The sequence below is a fragment of the Podarcis bocagei genome (assembly GCF_964188305.1).
Source record: "Podarcis bocagei genome assembly, chromosome: 15".
Taxonomy (NCBI): Eukaryota; Metazoa; Chordata; class Lepidosauria; order Squamata; family Lacertidae; genus Podarcis; species Podarcis bocagei.
This window is the reverse complement of record NC_138141.1, coordinates 30258119-30274120: the sequence shown is the minus strand read 5'-3', so window position 1 is coordinate 30274120 and position 16002 is coordinate 30258119. Positions and strand designations below refer to the sequence as shown.

The 16002-nt window shown below is 46.8% G+C and overlaps 1 protein-coding gene across 4 annotated transcripts in view; it reads right to left on the bottom strand.

Annotated features, from left to right (window-relative positions):
* PITPNM3 (PITPNM family member 3) overlaps nt 1-16002 on the bottom strand; it is a 72549-nt gene that overhangs the window by 23206 nt on the left and 33341 nt on the right. For all 4 annotated transcript variants that reach the window (XM_081172278.1, XM_081172277.1, XM_081172279.1 and 1 more), the window contains 3 exons: nt 15390-15437; nt 4888-4964; nt 3538-3773 (listed from right to left, as the gene is read on the bottom strand). In XM_081172278.1, coding sequence (XP_081028404.1) covers nt 3538-3773; nt 4888-4964; nt 15390-15437 — 361 coding nt within the window. The remainder of the gene's footprint in view (nt 1-3537; nt 3774-4887; nt 4965-15389; nt 15438-16002) is intronic.

The following is a 16002-nucleotide window of genomic DNA, read 5'->3' as shown; positions in this document are numbered from 1 at the left end:
ATGACAGCCCAAGAGCATAGCCATCCCAGCTCATAGCCCTTGATTGCTCTCTCCTCTTGCATGATTTGGTGGTGGTGACTGTCTCCCTTGGGAGTGATTTCCAAAGTTTAACTCTGCACTGAGTAAGGAAGGGCTTTTCCTTTCCCTGCCTCCTCTCTGGAGGAAACCTGCTTTCCCTTCTTTGGAGACCTGACATGGTTGCCTCTGGCCAAACTGATCTGGGAGATACCCTGGATTGGCTGGCACAAAGAGGAACGCAAAGAGGACAAGGTGATCTCTAATTATTTACAAAGCAGTTTAACTCAATTAATGTCGCTGAAGGCGCAGCAGCAGCAGCAGAAAATGCCAATTAGGGCAGGAGAGATGTTTTGACACGGGCACCCGTTCCATAACTGCCAATTATGGTGATGTGATGATGTTTTGAGGGCAGAGGAAGGAGCACCTCGGGCTCTGGATTTATTTCACCATCCGCAGAAGGATTGCTGAAGATTATTCTTTGAAAGGTTTTAATCATAGCTTGTGCAGAGCTGTACGTTAACTCTGTGGCCTGAATCTCTTGAACGCTCCTGCCTTTAACGTCCCAAGTCAGTAGAGCAGGAGACTCTTCATCATAGGGTCATGGGTAGAAGCCTAACATTTGGGCAAAAGATGGTGCACTGCAGGGGGTTGCACTAGATGACCCTTGTGGTCCCTTGCAACTCTAGACATCTATGATTCTACGAAACAATACTAGAATCACAGAACTGTAAAGTTGGAAGGGTAACCTAGTCCAGCTCCTCCCAGCAATGCGTTAGAAATGGAACCCAAACAACAGGGGTACAAGGCTCACATCAGCCGCACATTGGCAGGTGACAAGATGGAGCAAGATTGTTTTCTGCTGCACCAGCAGGTAGGACCTGAAACAATGGATTCAAATGGCAAGAAATTAGATTCTGAGTAAACATTAGGAAGAACTTCCCAGTGGCAAGAGCTGCTTGACAGTGGAATGGGCTGTCCTTCTTTGGAGGTTTCCAAACAGGCATTGCATGGCCAACAGTCAAGGATGATTTAGCTGTGGTTCCTGCATTCCAAAGGGTTGGAGTAGATGAACCTCCGGAACCCTCTTCCAGCTCTAGAGTTCTATGACTCTAGGGATGGAGGAGAGGTCACTTGAGACAACCAGCCCCACCCCACCCCCCACAACGAGCTGCAAAATTCTCCTTTGGCAAACAGGCCAAAAAAACCCCACCAGGCACATGGACTTAGTATGCGGTGGAAAGTTGCAGAGGTCTTTCCAGAGGTGTTGCTGACCTACCTGCCCCCAGAACAAATGTTTCAGAATGCATCACTGACAACCAGCCCCCCACCCCACCCCACCCCACTCCTGGCTTTGCTTGAGGATTTCATCCTGTCTGCAAATTGACCGGATTTGCATTTCTCAAACTATGACATGGATCCTTATATTACCCTACAGGTTGCTAAATTCCTAACAGCCGTCCTCTCGTACAAGAGACGGAATGGAATGTTAGCTGATTATTGATAGTTATAAGAATTTTTGATAATGACATCAGATATTGATTTTAGCTTAGTGTCTAAATTTTTTAATCTTAATCTTAAATTTTTCTTTTGAATTGCCAATATTTGTCCTTGTGAGCTGTGAATTGTGTTATATTACTTGTGGCTTGTACGAGACCGCTGTTTTATTTGATTTGTTTTGTGTGTTGTGCTTTATGATGGGCGTAAAGCCGAATAAACATTTTGATGATGATGACGTGGATCGTAATGCAGTTAATCATTCACTTTGGGGACTCTATGTACCCAGAAAAAAAGCATATTTGAGATTCAAATGCCTCTTTGAGAATAAAGCACATGCAGACATGCAAATTTCGCAGAGAGGAACATGCAGAAATGATGCACATTTTCCCAATGGCTTCTTGAAAAACAAAAACGTAGGATTTGTTATGGTAAGAAAGACATCTCACTTGGATGAAGAAGGAGAAGACAGGGAGGCAGGCTGGAAATCATTGTATATCTCCCCACCCCACCCCCGTTTTCCGTGAAGACTTAGCTGGTGACTTCATGCTAAGCAGATTGTTTTAGCTCCGCAGCGAGAGAAGCACTAAATATCAGCCCAAACTCAGCAGAGCAAAAGCCAAATATTTCATCCTAAGCAGAGGCGTTTTTGCTTAACGGGGTCTCATTTTTCACTGGAAATGCCACACAGAAGCTTTGCCGTTCCATGAATTTGTGCACAGAGAGATCCCCGCAGGAGCCTCTGAAAAGCCAGAGGCAGTGAGCAGGGCTGAATGCCATAGATTGAGCTGCTTGCTAAGTGGAGCTGAAGGATCGCTCGCGTTAACTTGCTATGAAAATTGCCACCAGCTTCAAATCGCTCCTATTTGTTTTCTCTTTACGAATCCAGCGCTTCTAATCCAGACATGTCTCGCCATCGAGCCAGCATCCTGTTTTCACAGCGGCCAACCAGACACCCCAACGGGAAACAAGCAAGACCTGACCACAAGAACCCTCCCCTCTCCTGTGGTTTCCAGCAACTGGTATTCAGAAGCATAGCTAGAATCATAGAATTGTAGTGTTGGAAGGGACCCAAGGGTCATCTAGTCCAACCCCCTGCAATGCAGGGATCTTTTGCACAACGCGGGACTCAAACCCACAACCCTGAGATTAAGAGTCTCATTCTCTACCGACTGAGCTATCACAACTGTGGAGGCAGAGTATAGCCTCCGTGGCTAGGAGCTTTCAGTAGCCTTCTTATCCTCCTCATTATACCATTAAATTCTCTTTCAAAGAAATCCAAGTTGGTGGCCATCACTGCCCCCAGTGGGAGAGAGTTCCATAGTTCAACAATACACTGCATCCAGAAAGACTTTCTTTTATCTGTCCTGAATCTTCCAACTTTCAGCCGGACATCCATGAGTTCTGGTGTTAAGAGGGAGGAAAACTTTTCTCTATCCACCTTCTCCAAGCCATGCGTTCATTTTATACACCTCTATCATATCTACTCTTGATCACCTTATTTCCAAAGCTAAAAAGTCTCAAACGCGGCAACCTTTCCTTATAGGGCTGTCGCTCCATCAATCATTTTGCTCGCCCCTTTCTGAACCTTTCCCAGCTCCACAATATCCTTTTCAAGGCATGGCACCCAGAACTGTTTGCAGCACAGTGGTACCTCGGGTTAAGTACTTAATTCGTTCTGGAGGTCCATTCTTAACCTGAAACTGTTCTTAACCTGAGGTACCACTTTAGCTAATGGGGCCTCCTGCTGCCGCCATGCCGCAATTTCTGTTCTCATCCTGAAGCAAAGTTCTTAACACGAGGTACTATTTCTAGGTTAGCAGAGTCTGTAACCTGAAGCATCTGTAAGCTGAGGTACCACTGTATTTATCTGTCCGTACAACAGAAGCCTGCGAAGAAGATTCCGGCTGTTCCCATTTCCCAGGTGGGAGGATGAGCCTAAGGGAAAGGGTTTCCCCTTTCCTCACTCAGGCCTAGTTGACTGAACAATGCAACACGACAGCCAAAAACCCACAGGAAACTCACTTTGCCATGAGAGAGAAGGCCTCTGAGCAGACAGCTGGGCAAGGGACGAGCTTGATTAGGATGTGGCCCAGGGCAGCCGGGAAGTGGGCCCGTGTGACCTTCTCAAACACCAACGTGAAGGTGTTGATGTCAGCCATCTTGCTGCTGGGCTCCCCGCCACCCGTGTCCAGGATGTTGCCGCCATGCAGGACCAGGATCAAGACGTGGGTTTTGCAGTTCTGCTGCTGACCCCCTTCCTGGGGGAGAGAGAGAGAGAGAAGTGAACCAAGCTATGTACGTACCTAGAAAAGCAAGCCAATCTGAGGATAAAGGCCTGAGCAGCTCTCGCTTTGGAGTCAAGGGACAACGGAAGTGAGAAAAACCAAAGAGCCTTGTGGCAGTGCTGGGGCTTCTACAAGGAATGAGTGAATTGCAGGGCTGGAAGGGAACTCCAAGGGCCATCTATTCCAACCCCCTGCAATGCAGGAATCCCAGCTCAAGAATCCCTGGCAGGTGGCCATCCAATCTCTGTTTAAAAACCTCCAACTAAGGGGAGCCTGACACCTGCTGACGTTCCACACTTACCGTATTTTTAGCTCCATAAGACGCACTTTTTTCCTTTTAAAATCTAAGGGGAAATGTCTGTGCGTCTTATGGAGCGAATGTGTGGTCCCTGGAGCTGGGGGGGGGGACCCAGGCTTCCCCCGCCAGCCCCAACAAGCTCGGGGAGCAGCAGGAAGGCTGCGCGCAGCCTTTCTGCTGCTCCCCGACCTGCTCTTTAGGGCTGAGCGTGGGGAAAACCCAGGCTTCCCCTGCCAGCCCCTCAAAAAAGTAGGTGCACCTTATGGTCAGGTGAGCCTTATGGAGCGAAAAATACGGTACCCTCAGAAAGTTATTCCCAACACTCGCCAGATTCTCCTTTCTTGTGATTTGAATCAACTGGTTCAGTTCTTCCCCTCTAGAGCAGCAGAAAAACTTTCTTTCCCCTCTTCCTTTAACCCTTTAGATATTTGAAGGTGGCTATCGTATCTCCTCTCAGTCATCTCTTTCCCAGGCTAAACATACCCAACTCTTTCAATAATTCCTAAGGCACCTTCAAACAGAGTTTGGATGGCCACCTGCAAGGAAATCTTGAGCTGTGATTCCTGCACCGAAGGGGGTTGGACTAAATGACCTTTGGGGTTTCCTTCCAATCCGACATTCCTACAATTCTATTAGCCTCCCCACAATAAAAACCAGGAGAAATCAAAGAGAGCCCCACACCCCATGACGTCCAAAACTTTCCTCTGTGGAGCCCACCCCTGCCTCCTCCTGCCCCTCTCCCACACACTGCCTGTTTATTTCCTGAAATGCGATATGGTCAAGGCTCACCTCACTCTCCTCGTGGATCTCAATGCTGCCTTGCGCAGGATAGCGGTGCTTCCTCAAAGAGGCTCTGTAGAGCTCCCCTGGAGGAAAAGAGAGAAATTGGGGTCACCTTTCAAACCCTTTTACTCCTGGTTGTCCTGGACAGTCACCAAATGGGCTGCTGAATTTTCTCTCCTGCCAGCCCTAATATAATAGTCATGATCTGTAGGGACCACCTGCATGGCAACCTGAAGGGCTGTATTCTTCCATATGAACCAGCCTGGGCTCTGAGATCATCGGGGGAAGCCCTTCTTCTCGGTCCCACCACCCTCACAGTCCTGCTTGGTGAGGACGCAGGACAGGGCCTTCTAGGTAGCTGCTTCCAGGCTTTGGAATTCCCTCTCTAGAGAAGCCAGACTGGCTCCCTCCTTGTTGTCCTTCCTCCGGCAGCTGAAGACTCCTATATTCTCACAGGCCTTTGGGAACTGACTGTTGCTTTTTCTTCTTTTTTTAAAGAAGTGGCTTTTAATAGTGCTGTGCTGACTTTACTGTCTGTGTTTTAATAGACTTGTTTTCTATTTGGCTTTAATTTCTGCTAGAGTTTAATTACTTTCTAACCATCACGTTTTATAGGTTTTTAGCTTTTTGTATTTTATCTGTGTTGTTTTGATTTCTGCAAACTGCCTTGAGTCCCAGTCTGGAAAGAAGGCAGGATATAAATAAATTTAGTAGTAGTAATATAGTAATAATATCAGAAGACTGAGGGCAAGCAGGGGAGAGTGTGTGCATATAGTATGGTCTGGCTTGTATAAACTTGTCTATTATTATTATTATTTCCATTACCTGTAATAAAATAGAGACACAATTAATAACGAAATATCTGCAATAATAGGAAATGGGTGTATTATAATTTACCTAATTTAAATCTGAAGTAGGTTTTACATACATGCAGAAATTTCTTTATGACGTCTCATTGTTCTATATGTTGTTGATTCTGATTCTGATTCTGATTTTATTTTTAGTTTTATGAGTCAAAATGGGATCTTGCAGGCAGCAGACTCCCCTGCCCCAGAGAACCAGGGCACAACTTCCTGCGCTGCAGGGGGTTAGACAAGAGGGCCCTTGGGGTCCCTTCTAACTCTACAATTCTATGATTCCCCATTTGTAAGGTAACAAGGGGAAGAGGGAAGGAGGGAGGCGAAAGGCCCACCAGGGGGCTCAATTCGCACATTACATTCCTGAAATCTCTGGAGAAGACTACAAAATATAAGGTGTGATGAAATTGTGAGGAAAGATTTTTATACTCTCATATCACCCCCCCCCCCAAAGCCGCTTGCTCAGTCGCTCCCCAGGCTTTTCTTCCACCCGCTCAACTCTGTCTTCTCGCTCACTATCTCTGCCTCTGTTAGTTGTCAAGGAAACAGCCGCAGGACAGAATCCGATTATCTCCGTGGCAAAACCTGGCTGCCATGTCCATCTCTGGGGCAGCCACCAGGAGCTCTGCCCCAGCTGCCCCCATTTTGAAGTTTGATGCCAAACTCTGCACCAGTTTTGGGGAGCAGCCACAAGGCCAGAACTTCCTTCTCTCGCTTCCAGAGGCTTCTCTCCTTGGCTCTACCTGTGCATGCACTGCCTCTTCCCTGGGACTGCACCAGCAGAGGACGGGGTACAGCATTTGAAGACTCCTGCCCCACATTATCCAAAACCTTCCTGTCGAGGAAGAAGACTCCTCACACTTCCTCTTCGCTGCGCTAGTCTTCTACAGGCAGGGTTTGTTTAAAAGATTCCAGAGGATATTTTAAAAAATGGAATCCGTGCAATCTCAAAAAAAGGGTGCTGGCCCAGAAAGTGTGCTTTGATCCAAAGTGGCTCTACTCATGGGCAACAGGGTGAGGTGGGATATCTGAGGGACAGAAGACAAAAGCCAGGATAAAAGGTTGAGGTCCCAGCCCCTTTGACTGCTGGCTTTCTACATGTAGGGAATTTTTAACATGGTGCAGGGGAATTCAAAACTGCGATCCCTCTGAAGGGCGTACTGCCACTACAGTTTTGGCCACTTGACTACCTCACGTTTATTTCTTTATTTCACAAAATTTATACATGGCTTGATAGTTTTTAAAAAGTGGTTTACAAAAGATTAAACAAGAAAATGATCAACAAGAAAAATCAACAATAATAATTCAATACTTTAAAAAAAGTTAAAATAATGGTAGACTAATAACAGATTAACACACCAGCTTTCTGAACATCTAGGTAGGCTTATCTAAACAATAATCTTTTTAGCAGGTATCAGAAAGGGTACACAGTGAAGGCACCTGCCTGGGCATCAATGGGCAGGGAGTTCCAGATGTGCAGGCGCTGCAACACTAAAAGAAGGGTTTCTGACTAATGCAGAACGGGTATTTTGTGGCTTCCTGTAACAGGGCCAGCTCTGCTTATTGAAGCGGTTGAGTGGGCGTAAACATGTCATAGAATGTAATGCAGGATTTCAAAAGCAGACTAGCACAATAACATCACCTTAGAAAAGTGTTACATTTTTTGCATCGTGGCTGGGCACCAAGGGAGTTCCTTGCTGTGAGGATTTGCCTGGGGAAACTCCTTTTGCGTGGGAGCTGAATCACCTGAGGCCACAGTCAACAAAGGATCAACATGGACATACAGGCAATGAGCCTATGAGGGCAATTCAGCTGGTTTGAGGTGGAAATCCTGAGTTGCGGATTGTTCCCAAAGACCATCCATTGCAGAAAACATTTGGCTCTATTTCTCTGTAAGGCATGAATCAGTAGAGGCCGTGCAGTCCCTGGGCCATTGCCAGGACGCAGGGGTAAAATGGATGAGGAGAAACAAGCCGAGCTTGAATCCTGGCGAGATGGAGGCACTGTGTGAAAGAAGCTCCTGTGTCTGGGAAATTGCTCAGTTGCCTACCCTGGATGGGTTTGCTCTCCCCCCCAAAGGAGCAGATTAACAATGTGGGGTTGCTCTGTCACTGGAGGCTCTGGTAGCATCAGTAGCTAAAAGTGCCTTTTACCAACTGTGACTGTTTCAACAGCTGTGGCCATTCCTGCCCCAGGAAAACTTTTCCATAGTTCATTCATTGGTTACTTCAAAACAGGATTGCCGTAATATGCTCTATGTGGGACTTCCTTTGTGCTTGATCTGGAAGCTGCAGTTAGTGCAGAATGCCGTAGTATGATTGCTGACAGGAGTGAGGTCTGGCAAGCATACCACACCTGGTTGCCGATTCCCTACCTGGCTAGGTTCAAAGGTGCTACTATTAGTATACAAAGCCCTTAACAACTTAGAACCAGTTGACCTGCGAGATTGCCTTCTCAACATGTGCCCACTTGACTGCTTTGATCGGCAGAACTGGCACTGCTACAAGTGCCACATAATACGCATTCTGCATTTATAAGAACTCCACCATATACAGCACCTACACTTTGGAACGCCCTGCCTCTTGACATCAGGCAGACCCCTTCACTGTACTCTTTTTGTTGCCTGATGAAAACATTCCTCTTTAGGTAACCCCACCCAGATGTTCAGAAAGCTATTGCAAGTTTTAATTCGGATTTGGTCTACTGTTATTTTAACTTTTCAGAAGTTTTAAATTATGGTTGCTGATTTTTCTTAGTAGTAAAATTATTGGGGGTTTTCCCTTTTATTGTACACTGCTTTGGGTGTCTTTCTTTCCCCCCCTTCTTTCCAATGAAGTGTATAAATTTTGAGGATGAAATAAAATGCCCCTGTTGACATCTCCTGAAGCCCTAAAAGTCCACCGACACACACCATGGGTGTGGGGTTCTTTCCAGTCCGAGGGCCACATTCCATTCTGCTCACATGCTGGCGGTGTGTGGGACCAGAGGACCAGGGGCAAAAGTGAGCAGAGCTCCAGGATGCTGCTGAGGCAACGTGCATGTTCTGCCTCAGCAGCAGGGTCGCTGGCCGAGGTCCTGAAACCCACTCCAAGGTGCTGATCTTACATCACCTGCCTGCCTGGAAGCCAATGAATACTGACTGTTTCCAAGGTGCGCTGGGGACTTTGAATGGTCCTGTCATCCAAGTGGAGGGGAAACTGTGCAGCCAGACCCAACGGAAAAGGAGAAACCTGTGACCTTGCGGTTGAGCATACACCAGGGATGAGGTTGTATGCAGGTCCCCAGAGCAAGAGAAAAGGAAGGGGACCATAAAGAAAACAGGGTGATTTCATTAGCTGCCTGAATGAAGCTGATTATGAGGGAAATGATGTGTTGTTCTGTTTACTGGAGAAGTTTTAATGAGGTAAAATTATAAAAGAGACTTAGTAGGACTCAAAGAGGCTCCCAGGTGAGGCTCCAGCTTTTCGCCAGTTTTTCCTTGGCAGCCTTTATACTGTCATTACTGCAAGTTATGCTAATTACATCATTATACAAACTATGGGAGCAAAGAAGGTAAATTAAAATCTCACACAGAAGGTAGAACTCAGCACGTGGGTGAGAGTCCTCCATTCAAACAGCAGGGGGGAAAGTCCTGATTGGATATGGACTTGTTTGAGAGGTTGTTGTTTTTTTGTTGGCGTTGGTGTTGTTTACAATACAGATCTGGGGAGGCAAGAACCAAGGCAAGCTTTGAAACATGCCAGGCCCTGCGAGGAAAACGAGAAAGGCGGGGAGGAAGAAAAAGAGGAGGAAGAGGAGGACAGCATCTTGTCCAGTCTTGCAATTCTATGACCTGGAGGGAGAGTTGACCTCCTGACCAAAGGTAAACCATCTCCAAACTAAGAGCACCTACTATTTCAAATAACGCTGGCCAGGCTCAGTTAACTTTCCCTTTTCACACAGACAAAAATGCTTGGCTGCTCCAGGCAACTCCTATGCTGGCTGCTAAGTGGTCGTTCCTCAGTTGTGCTGCTTCTCCAGAGCAGGGGTAACAAATGTGGTGTCTTCTACATTTACTGCTGGATCCCAGTTCCCAGCGGCCAGCAGGACCAGCAGTCAGGGACCTTGAGAGTTGCAGTCCAAGAACATCTATAGGGCACTCCATTGGCTAACCCTGTTCTGATCTACTCTATTCACTGCATTTACACCCTACCTTTCTCCTGCAAGGAGGATCAAGGTGGCTGATATGGTTCTCTCCTTCCTCATTTAATCCCCACGACAACCCTGTAAAGTAGGTTAGGCAAAGAGGCAGTGACTGCTCCAGGGGGCAGAAAGGCAAGAGTTGCTCAGCCCATAGGGGCACCACCACCCACCACTCTTGAGCAAGGCTGAGTCATCCACGGCCTACCCAGCCCTCCTGAGTGACAAGGCCCAGGCTTCCCTGTCTTAACACATTAGACAGCCAGCCTTCAACCATCAAGACAACAATCAGCTAGACAGGGATGGCGCCACCCAAAATGGAAGAACTGTGCTTAATCAGAAAACACAGACCTTATTCCACATTCCAGGCAACCTGCCTCCATGGCTTCCTAAGGCATTTGTAGATAACAAGAAAAATGTCTCTGCTAAGATTTCTCAGAAGAGCTCCAGGCCATGGAGGGAAAGATCTGAGTGGCTGAGAGGCAGCAGTGCTTCCTGGGGAAACCTCTACTCCTCATAAGAATGTAAGCAGAACCTGTTGGATCAGGCCAAAGGGGGGCCATGTAGTCTAGCATCCTGTTCTCACAGTGGCCGACCAGATTCCCAGTATGGGAAGCCTGCAAGCAGGACAATCAGAAGAGCACTATCTAGTTGTTCTCTGTTGCCCAGTATTCAGAGGTAGACTGTCCCTGGGCACGGAGGTTCGGCTCTCACAATAGACCTCCATAAGAAGAGCCCCCAAAGGGGGCCCATTTACTCCACCATCACAAGGAGATCAGATGAGGCTGCTGGATCAGACCAATGACTCATCTTGTCCAGCATCCTGTTCTCATAGTGGCCACCCAGAAGCTAGTGGAAAACTCACAAGCAGGATCCGAGTGCAATAGCCCTCTCCTCTCCTGTGGTATTCAGAAGCATTTCTGCCTCTGACTGTGGAGGCAGAGAATAGCCATCATGGTTGGCAGCTTTCAATAGCCCTCTCCTCCTTTAATGGTCCAATCCTTTTTCAAAGCCATCCAAGTTGGTGGCCATCACTGACTCTTGCAGAAGCGAGTTCCACAGTTTAACCATCCAGTGCATGAAGAAGAATTCAAGAGAATGTTAAGCCCAGTGTGGAACTCCTGCCTCAATGAAACCCTCCCCTTTCATGCAGACGCAGAAGGGGGGTTGAGTTAACAGAGGGCAGCCTCATTAAATAAGCCCGACTCGAGCCACCAATGAATGGAATAGGAAAACTAATCTTTGCTGCAAAGGCAAAATTGCATCTCCCCATTTCATGTAACTTGCAGGGAGCAATTCAGAACCTGTTCCTGGCCTCCAACTGGGATGCTAGCCGGTAGAAAACAGGGACAAGCCAAGGATTCCACCCTGGAGAACAAGATGCTCTAAAATTGGCTTATGAATCACAGCCAGGAAAACTGGAATTTCGTTTTCCTCTTTTCTTTGCAAGGGAAAAAGGAACTCCCCAGGGGGATCTGTACTCAATAGCAGAGATCCTGCTGCAGGGCTGGCACAGCAAAGCCCTGCATGGGAGAAACATGCCAGGCTCTTTTTGTGGGAAGAAAATAGTAAAAACTACAGGGGGAGATTTGGACTAATGGTATCTGGAAGAAAGAAGTGGGGAGCCTCATGGCTCTCAAGTTAATTTCAGGCAGGTAGGTAACAAAAGGGGAGGTATAGGGATAGGAGGGGGAGAGGAAAGAAAGGCTCTGGCCCCCTGCCAGGATTTATTATTTGTTGCGTTTATATTCCATTTTTCCTTCATGGAGATCAAAGTTGCATTTGAACCCTGGTCTCCTCAGTTACCGGTCCAGCACTCTGACCACTACACCACCACCCCTCCAAGGGAATGAGGCCCTCAACAACAACAAACCAGACCCCACACGCATTTCCTGGGGAGGGAAGCAGAAGGTCAAATGCAGCTACTCTCTGCTAGGTTTGGGAGGACCATTTTGCATAGCAGATGGCAGAATCAGCAGTCCTGCCCTGGACTGGGAACGTAGCAGAAAGTAGCAGTCAACTATACAGCATTGAGAGCTAACAGGGGTGCCCTTTAAAAGTCATAGCAGAGGCCCAGCATTTGGGGGGGGGTGGAGGTGCAAGCATGCCCACTCGCCATTCCTTCCTATCCTGGGCAACAATTGAGAGGGAAGAGCTGGTCCTGCCCACACAGTAACAGGTCTTCATACAGTCCAGCAACACAACATAGCCACCCACCTCCATGCGATAATACATGAAGGACATCACAAGTTACAGGAGTCACAAAGTGCCTGGTCTTTGGTAAAGCCAGTCTGGCTTCCAAGGCAGGACCTCTCCACAATATCTGGTGATCTGCTCCACATCCTGTCTTGGGGAAAGGACAGCACCGACAGATGTCTGGAGAGACCTGGTATTGGCAAGGCGCCCATTCCAAAGTGGTGCTCATGATCCTTGAGATGAAGATTAGCAGATAAACCAAGGTCCAGTAGCTGGACAGAGCGATGCTTTCAGGACCACGGACAGATCCCTTTGGGGGGTGTCAGTGGAGTTTTCAGGACTATGGACAGAGCATGCCAGGATTTCAAGACCTCGGGCAGATCTCTTGGAGGGAGCCACTTGCCCAAAAGAATTCCCAGCTCCAAGGAAGACCTTTTTTTCCTCTCTGAGAAACAAATATCCTTAAAGGGGCAGCAGCCGCCATGCCCTGAGCCAGCTCTGGTCACTTGCTGCCTGGCATCCGTAGGATATCCCAGGGGGCTGGTGTGGGAGGGGGCTCAGCCTCTTAAGGGAATCAGATGCAAGAAAGAGCTTCTCTGGAGTTTCTGGTTTGGGAATTCCAGGCTTGTGGGGTCCAGCTACCCCTTGCTCCTCCTCCTAGCCCTAGCTACTGCTTCTGCAGACCATCACAGGAGCTGGGCTTCATAAAGCATCCATTGCTTCACAGGGCGACAAGGACTAATTGTCTGCCTTGCCTGCTGCATCAGAGAAGAAGGTTGATGAAAAGGCAAGTAAAAGGCAGCATGATAGAAGTTTATAAAAGTGTACTATTAAACTATGGAACTTGCTCTAACAGGAGGCCCTGAAGGCCACCTATTTGGGTTACTTTAAAAGAAGATCAGACACTCATGGGTGATAATAAGGCTATCAATGGCTTCTAGCCATGATGGCTATTGTTCTGCCTCCATGGCTAGAGGCAGTACTGTGTCTGAGTGCCAGCTGCTGGAAACCACGGGACAGAAGAGTGTTCTTCTGCTAGTTTCCCACAGGCATCTGTGTTGGCCACTGTGATAACAGGATACCAGACTAGATAGGCTATTGGCCTGATCCAACAGGCTCTTATGTTCTTAAGGTTGTACAGGAACCCATTGCAGGTGTTATGGATTGAATAGCTACTGCACCTCTTCACAATATTCTAATTTTCTGAGATTGTTAATTTGGGGTTTTCATCAGCTGTATGCCATAATCATCACAATTATAACAAATAAAGGCTTGACATATCTTGCTTTGCATGTCATGAGTCTATTTCATATATTAGTTTCACCTTTTAAGTTGAATTACTGAAATAAATGAACTTTTCAACGATATTCTAATTTTTCAAGTTTCACCTGTATTTGCCCATTTGTAAGAGACCTTCCTGGCTGCAGGGGAGACAGAGCAGGCTGGTTGCCTAGGGAGGGGGGGAATAGCTTTGCAAGGAGTAGTCAAGCATTTGACCAGAGCAGCAGGCCTGGATCCAGCCCCTGAGTCAAAAGCATCTCCACCCACCTACCCACCCCTCCAGCCAGCCCTCTTAGGAGTCCCTCCAAACCACACACCCTACCCAAAAATGCTCAGTCCTTGAAGGTTAAAATTCTTGCTGCTGCTTATGCATGGGTGCGTGGGAAGGGGGAAATAATCACTCAGTGCCTCACAAAGTCCTTTTCAGCTCTTCTTATGTTTGTTTTTTAAAAAGAAAAGAATTGCCAACAATTGAGAATTAACAAGCCGATGCTAACGAACGGTGGGGGGAGAAAGCGTGTCATTCTTGCATTCCCCGATGAAATCAGACCCGTTTCCCTGCCATCTGTTGCACTGTTGCTGGCTGTTTATGACAACAAATCTGTCAAAGAGAAATAAACTTGCATGCGGCTGTGGGCATATGGTTCCTATTAGCAAGTGATAAAAAAATATATTTAAAAAGAAAAACCTGATGGAAGATTGAAATGCTTACAGGTTACTGTGAGACAGAGAGAGAGAGCAAAGTGGCGTGCGAGGGGGGTGGGAGCTGAGAAGCCCCCGGAATCAGTGCTGCCCAGCCTACAATCTGCCCACTTTATAGAAGCGCAGGCCTTTGGCACCAACTCTGCAGCCACAGAGAGCTTGTTTCGGAGCAGCTCCCTGTGGACCTTCATGTTAGAGAGATCAATAAAGCTTGGCTTTGGGATTGAGTGTAATGAATTTTGCTTTGTACAACGATAAGAGTGAAGGTGACATGGGATGTGAGTGAGGGTGGCATTTGATGATTCAAGGACTGCTTTGGCCACAAGAGCAAAGTGGTGCAAAAATGTTCTGACATGTGTAACCACACACTGCGCTTGGTGAAGACACGGGACAGGGCCTTCTCGGTGGCTGCTCCCAGGCTTTGGAACCCCATCCCTAGAGAAGCTAAGGGGCTCCCTGCCTGCCTGTTATCCCTTTCTTAATTCTGGCAGGCTTTGGATAATGGACTGCTTTTAAGGAAAACATTCTGAACAGTGTTGTCCTGTTTCTATTATCTGTATTTTAATAAATTTGTTTTTTATATTGCAATAATAATAATAATAATAATACAACTGCCCTGTAAACAAATCACAATGAATGCTCACTGAAGGACAGGCAGAGTTTAACCTCTGCATAAGCAACTCAGGATAAATACCCAATAAACAGGTTGTCTGGAGGAGCACCGAGTCTTGAAATCTGCAACTGCCCTGCCCCACACCATACACCACAAACTCCAAGGGCCACTTCTTCTATTTGAGAGGCTTGTTAACTGAAGGTGCCGGGGGGGGGGCGGCGGCTTTGGAGCCTGTGCATGCTCAAGCCTGGGCTCCCCCCCCCCCCCGCACACATACAAAAACAGCATCTGGGGCTGTAAATAATAATAATAATAATAATAATAATAATAATAATAATAATAATAATAGTAATAATAATATATTTTTACTCTGCCCATCTGGGCAGCTTCCAACAAAAGATTAAAAATACATTAAAACAGCCATTAAAAACTTCCCTAAACCAAAGGGGAGGCAGAACCACCGAAACACGGCTTTCAAGTCATAAATAATCAACTTCATAATCCCGAGGAAGGGGCTCAACAAAAATCTGATTTTGGCCTCCAGATGGCCTTGGAAAAGAGCATTACAATGGGTTTAATCCCAGTTACCATTTGAAATTCAAACATAAGAATGAACCCTCTGGAGGAAAAGAGGAGGAGGAGGGTTTAAAAAAAAAATATTAAAAAGCACCAGCACTCACTTTGTTTTTCCTGCAGGACCCCAGATGAGCAGAAGGACGGATCTTCGCCTGCCAGAGGGAAGCAAGAGGGGCAAAGTTAGCATCTCCTGGCCCGAAGTACAAGGAAACAACCTCTGTGTTGCATCCGCTGAGCCACAAATTGCTCTCCCTCCCGGACACTTTCAAGCTCCAAAATCTTTACTATTATTATTACAAATTTTATTGAAAGGTTTTTAAACAATTACCAAGCATTATGTGTCATCTTCCAGGACAAATGCATGCACAGATGTTAAGCCGTGAATGCAGTCATCCATATGACATGAAAACAGACCTGGAAAATCTTTCACATGACAGTTTAAGCTCAAATCCACAGGGTATTCTTCAGTTTAGAGTATTAAGATAATTTCTCCAGAGTGGTTGTTATGACTGAGATGGAAGGGAGATTACTGCACAATTGTTAATAAATGATATAAATTGAGAGCACACAGAGCCAACCCATGTTTGTTATTCCTCTTATCATCCTCTGATGGTGAGCTACCGTAAGTGCTCCATAAGGAGCTATATTCCACCCACATTGGGTCCAAGTTTCAAGCTCCAAATCTGACCTTCCAAGCCCATGACAAAGCTTGGCTGC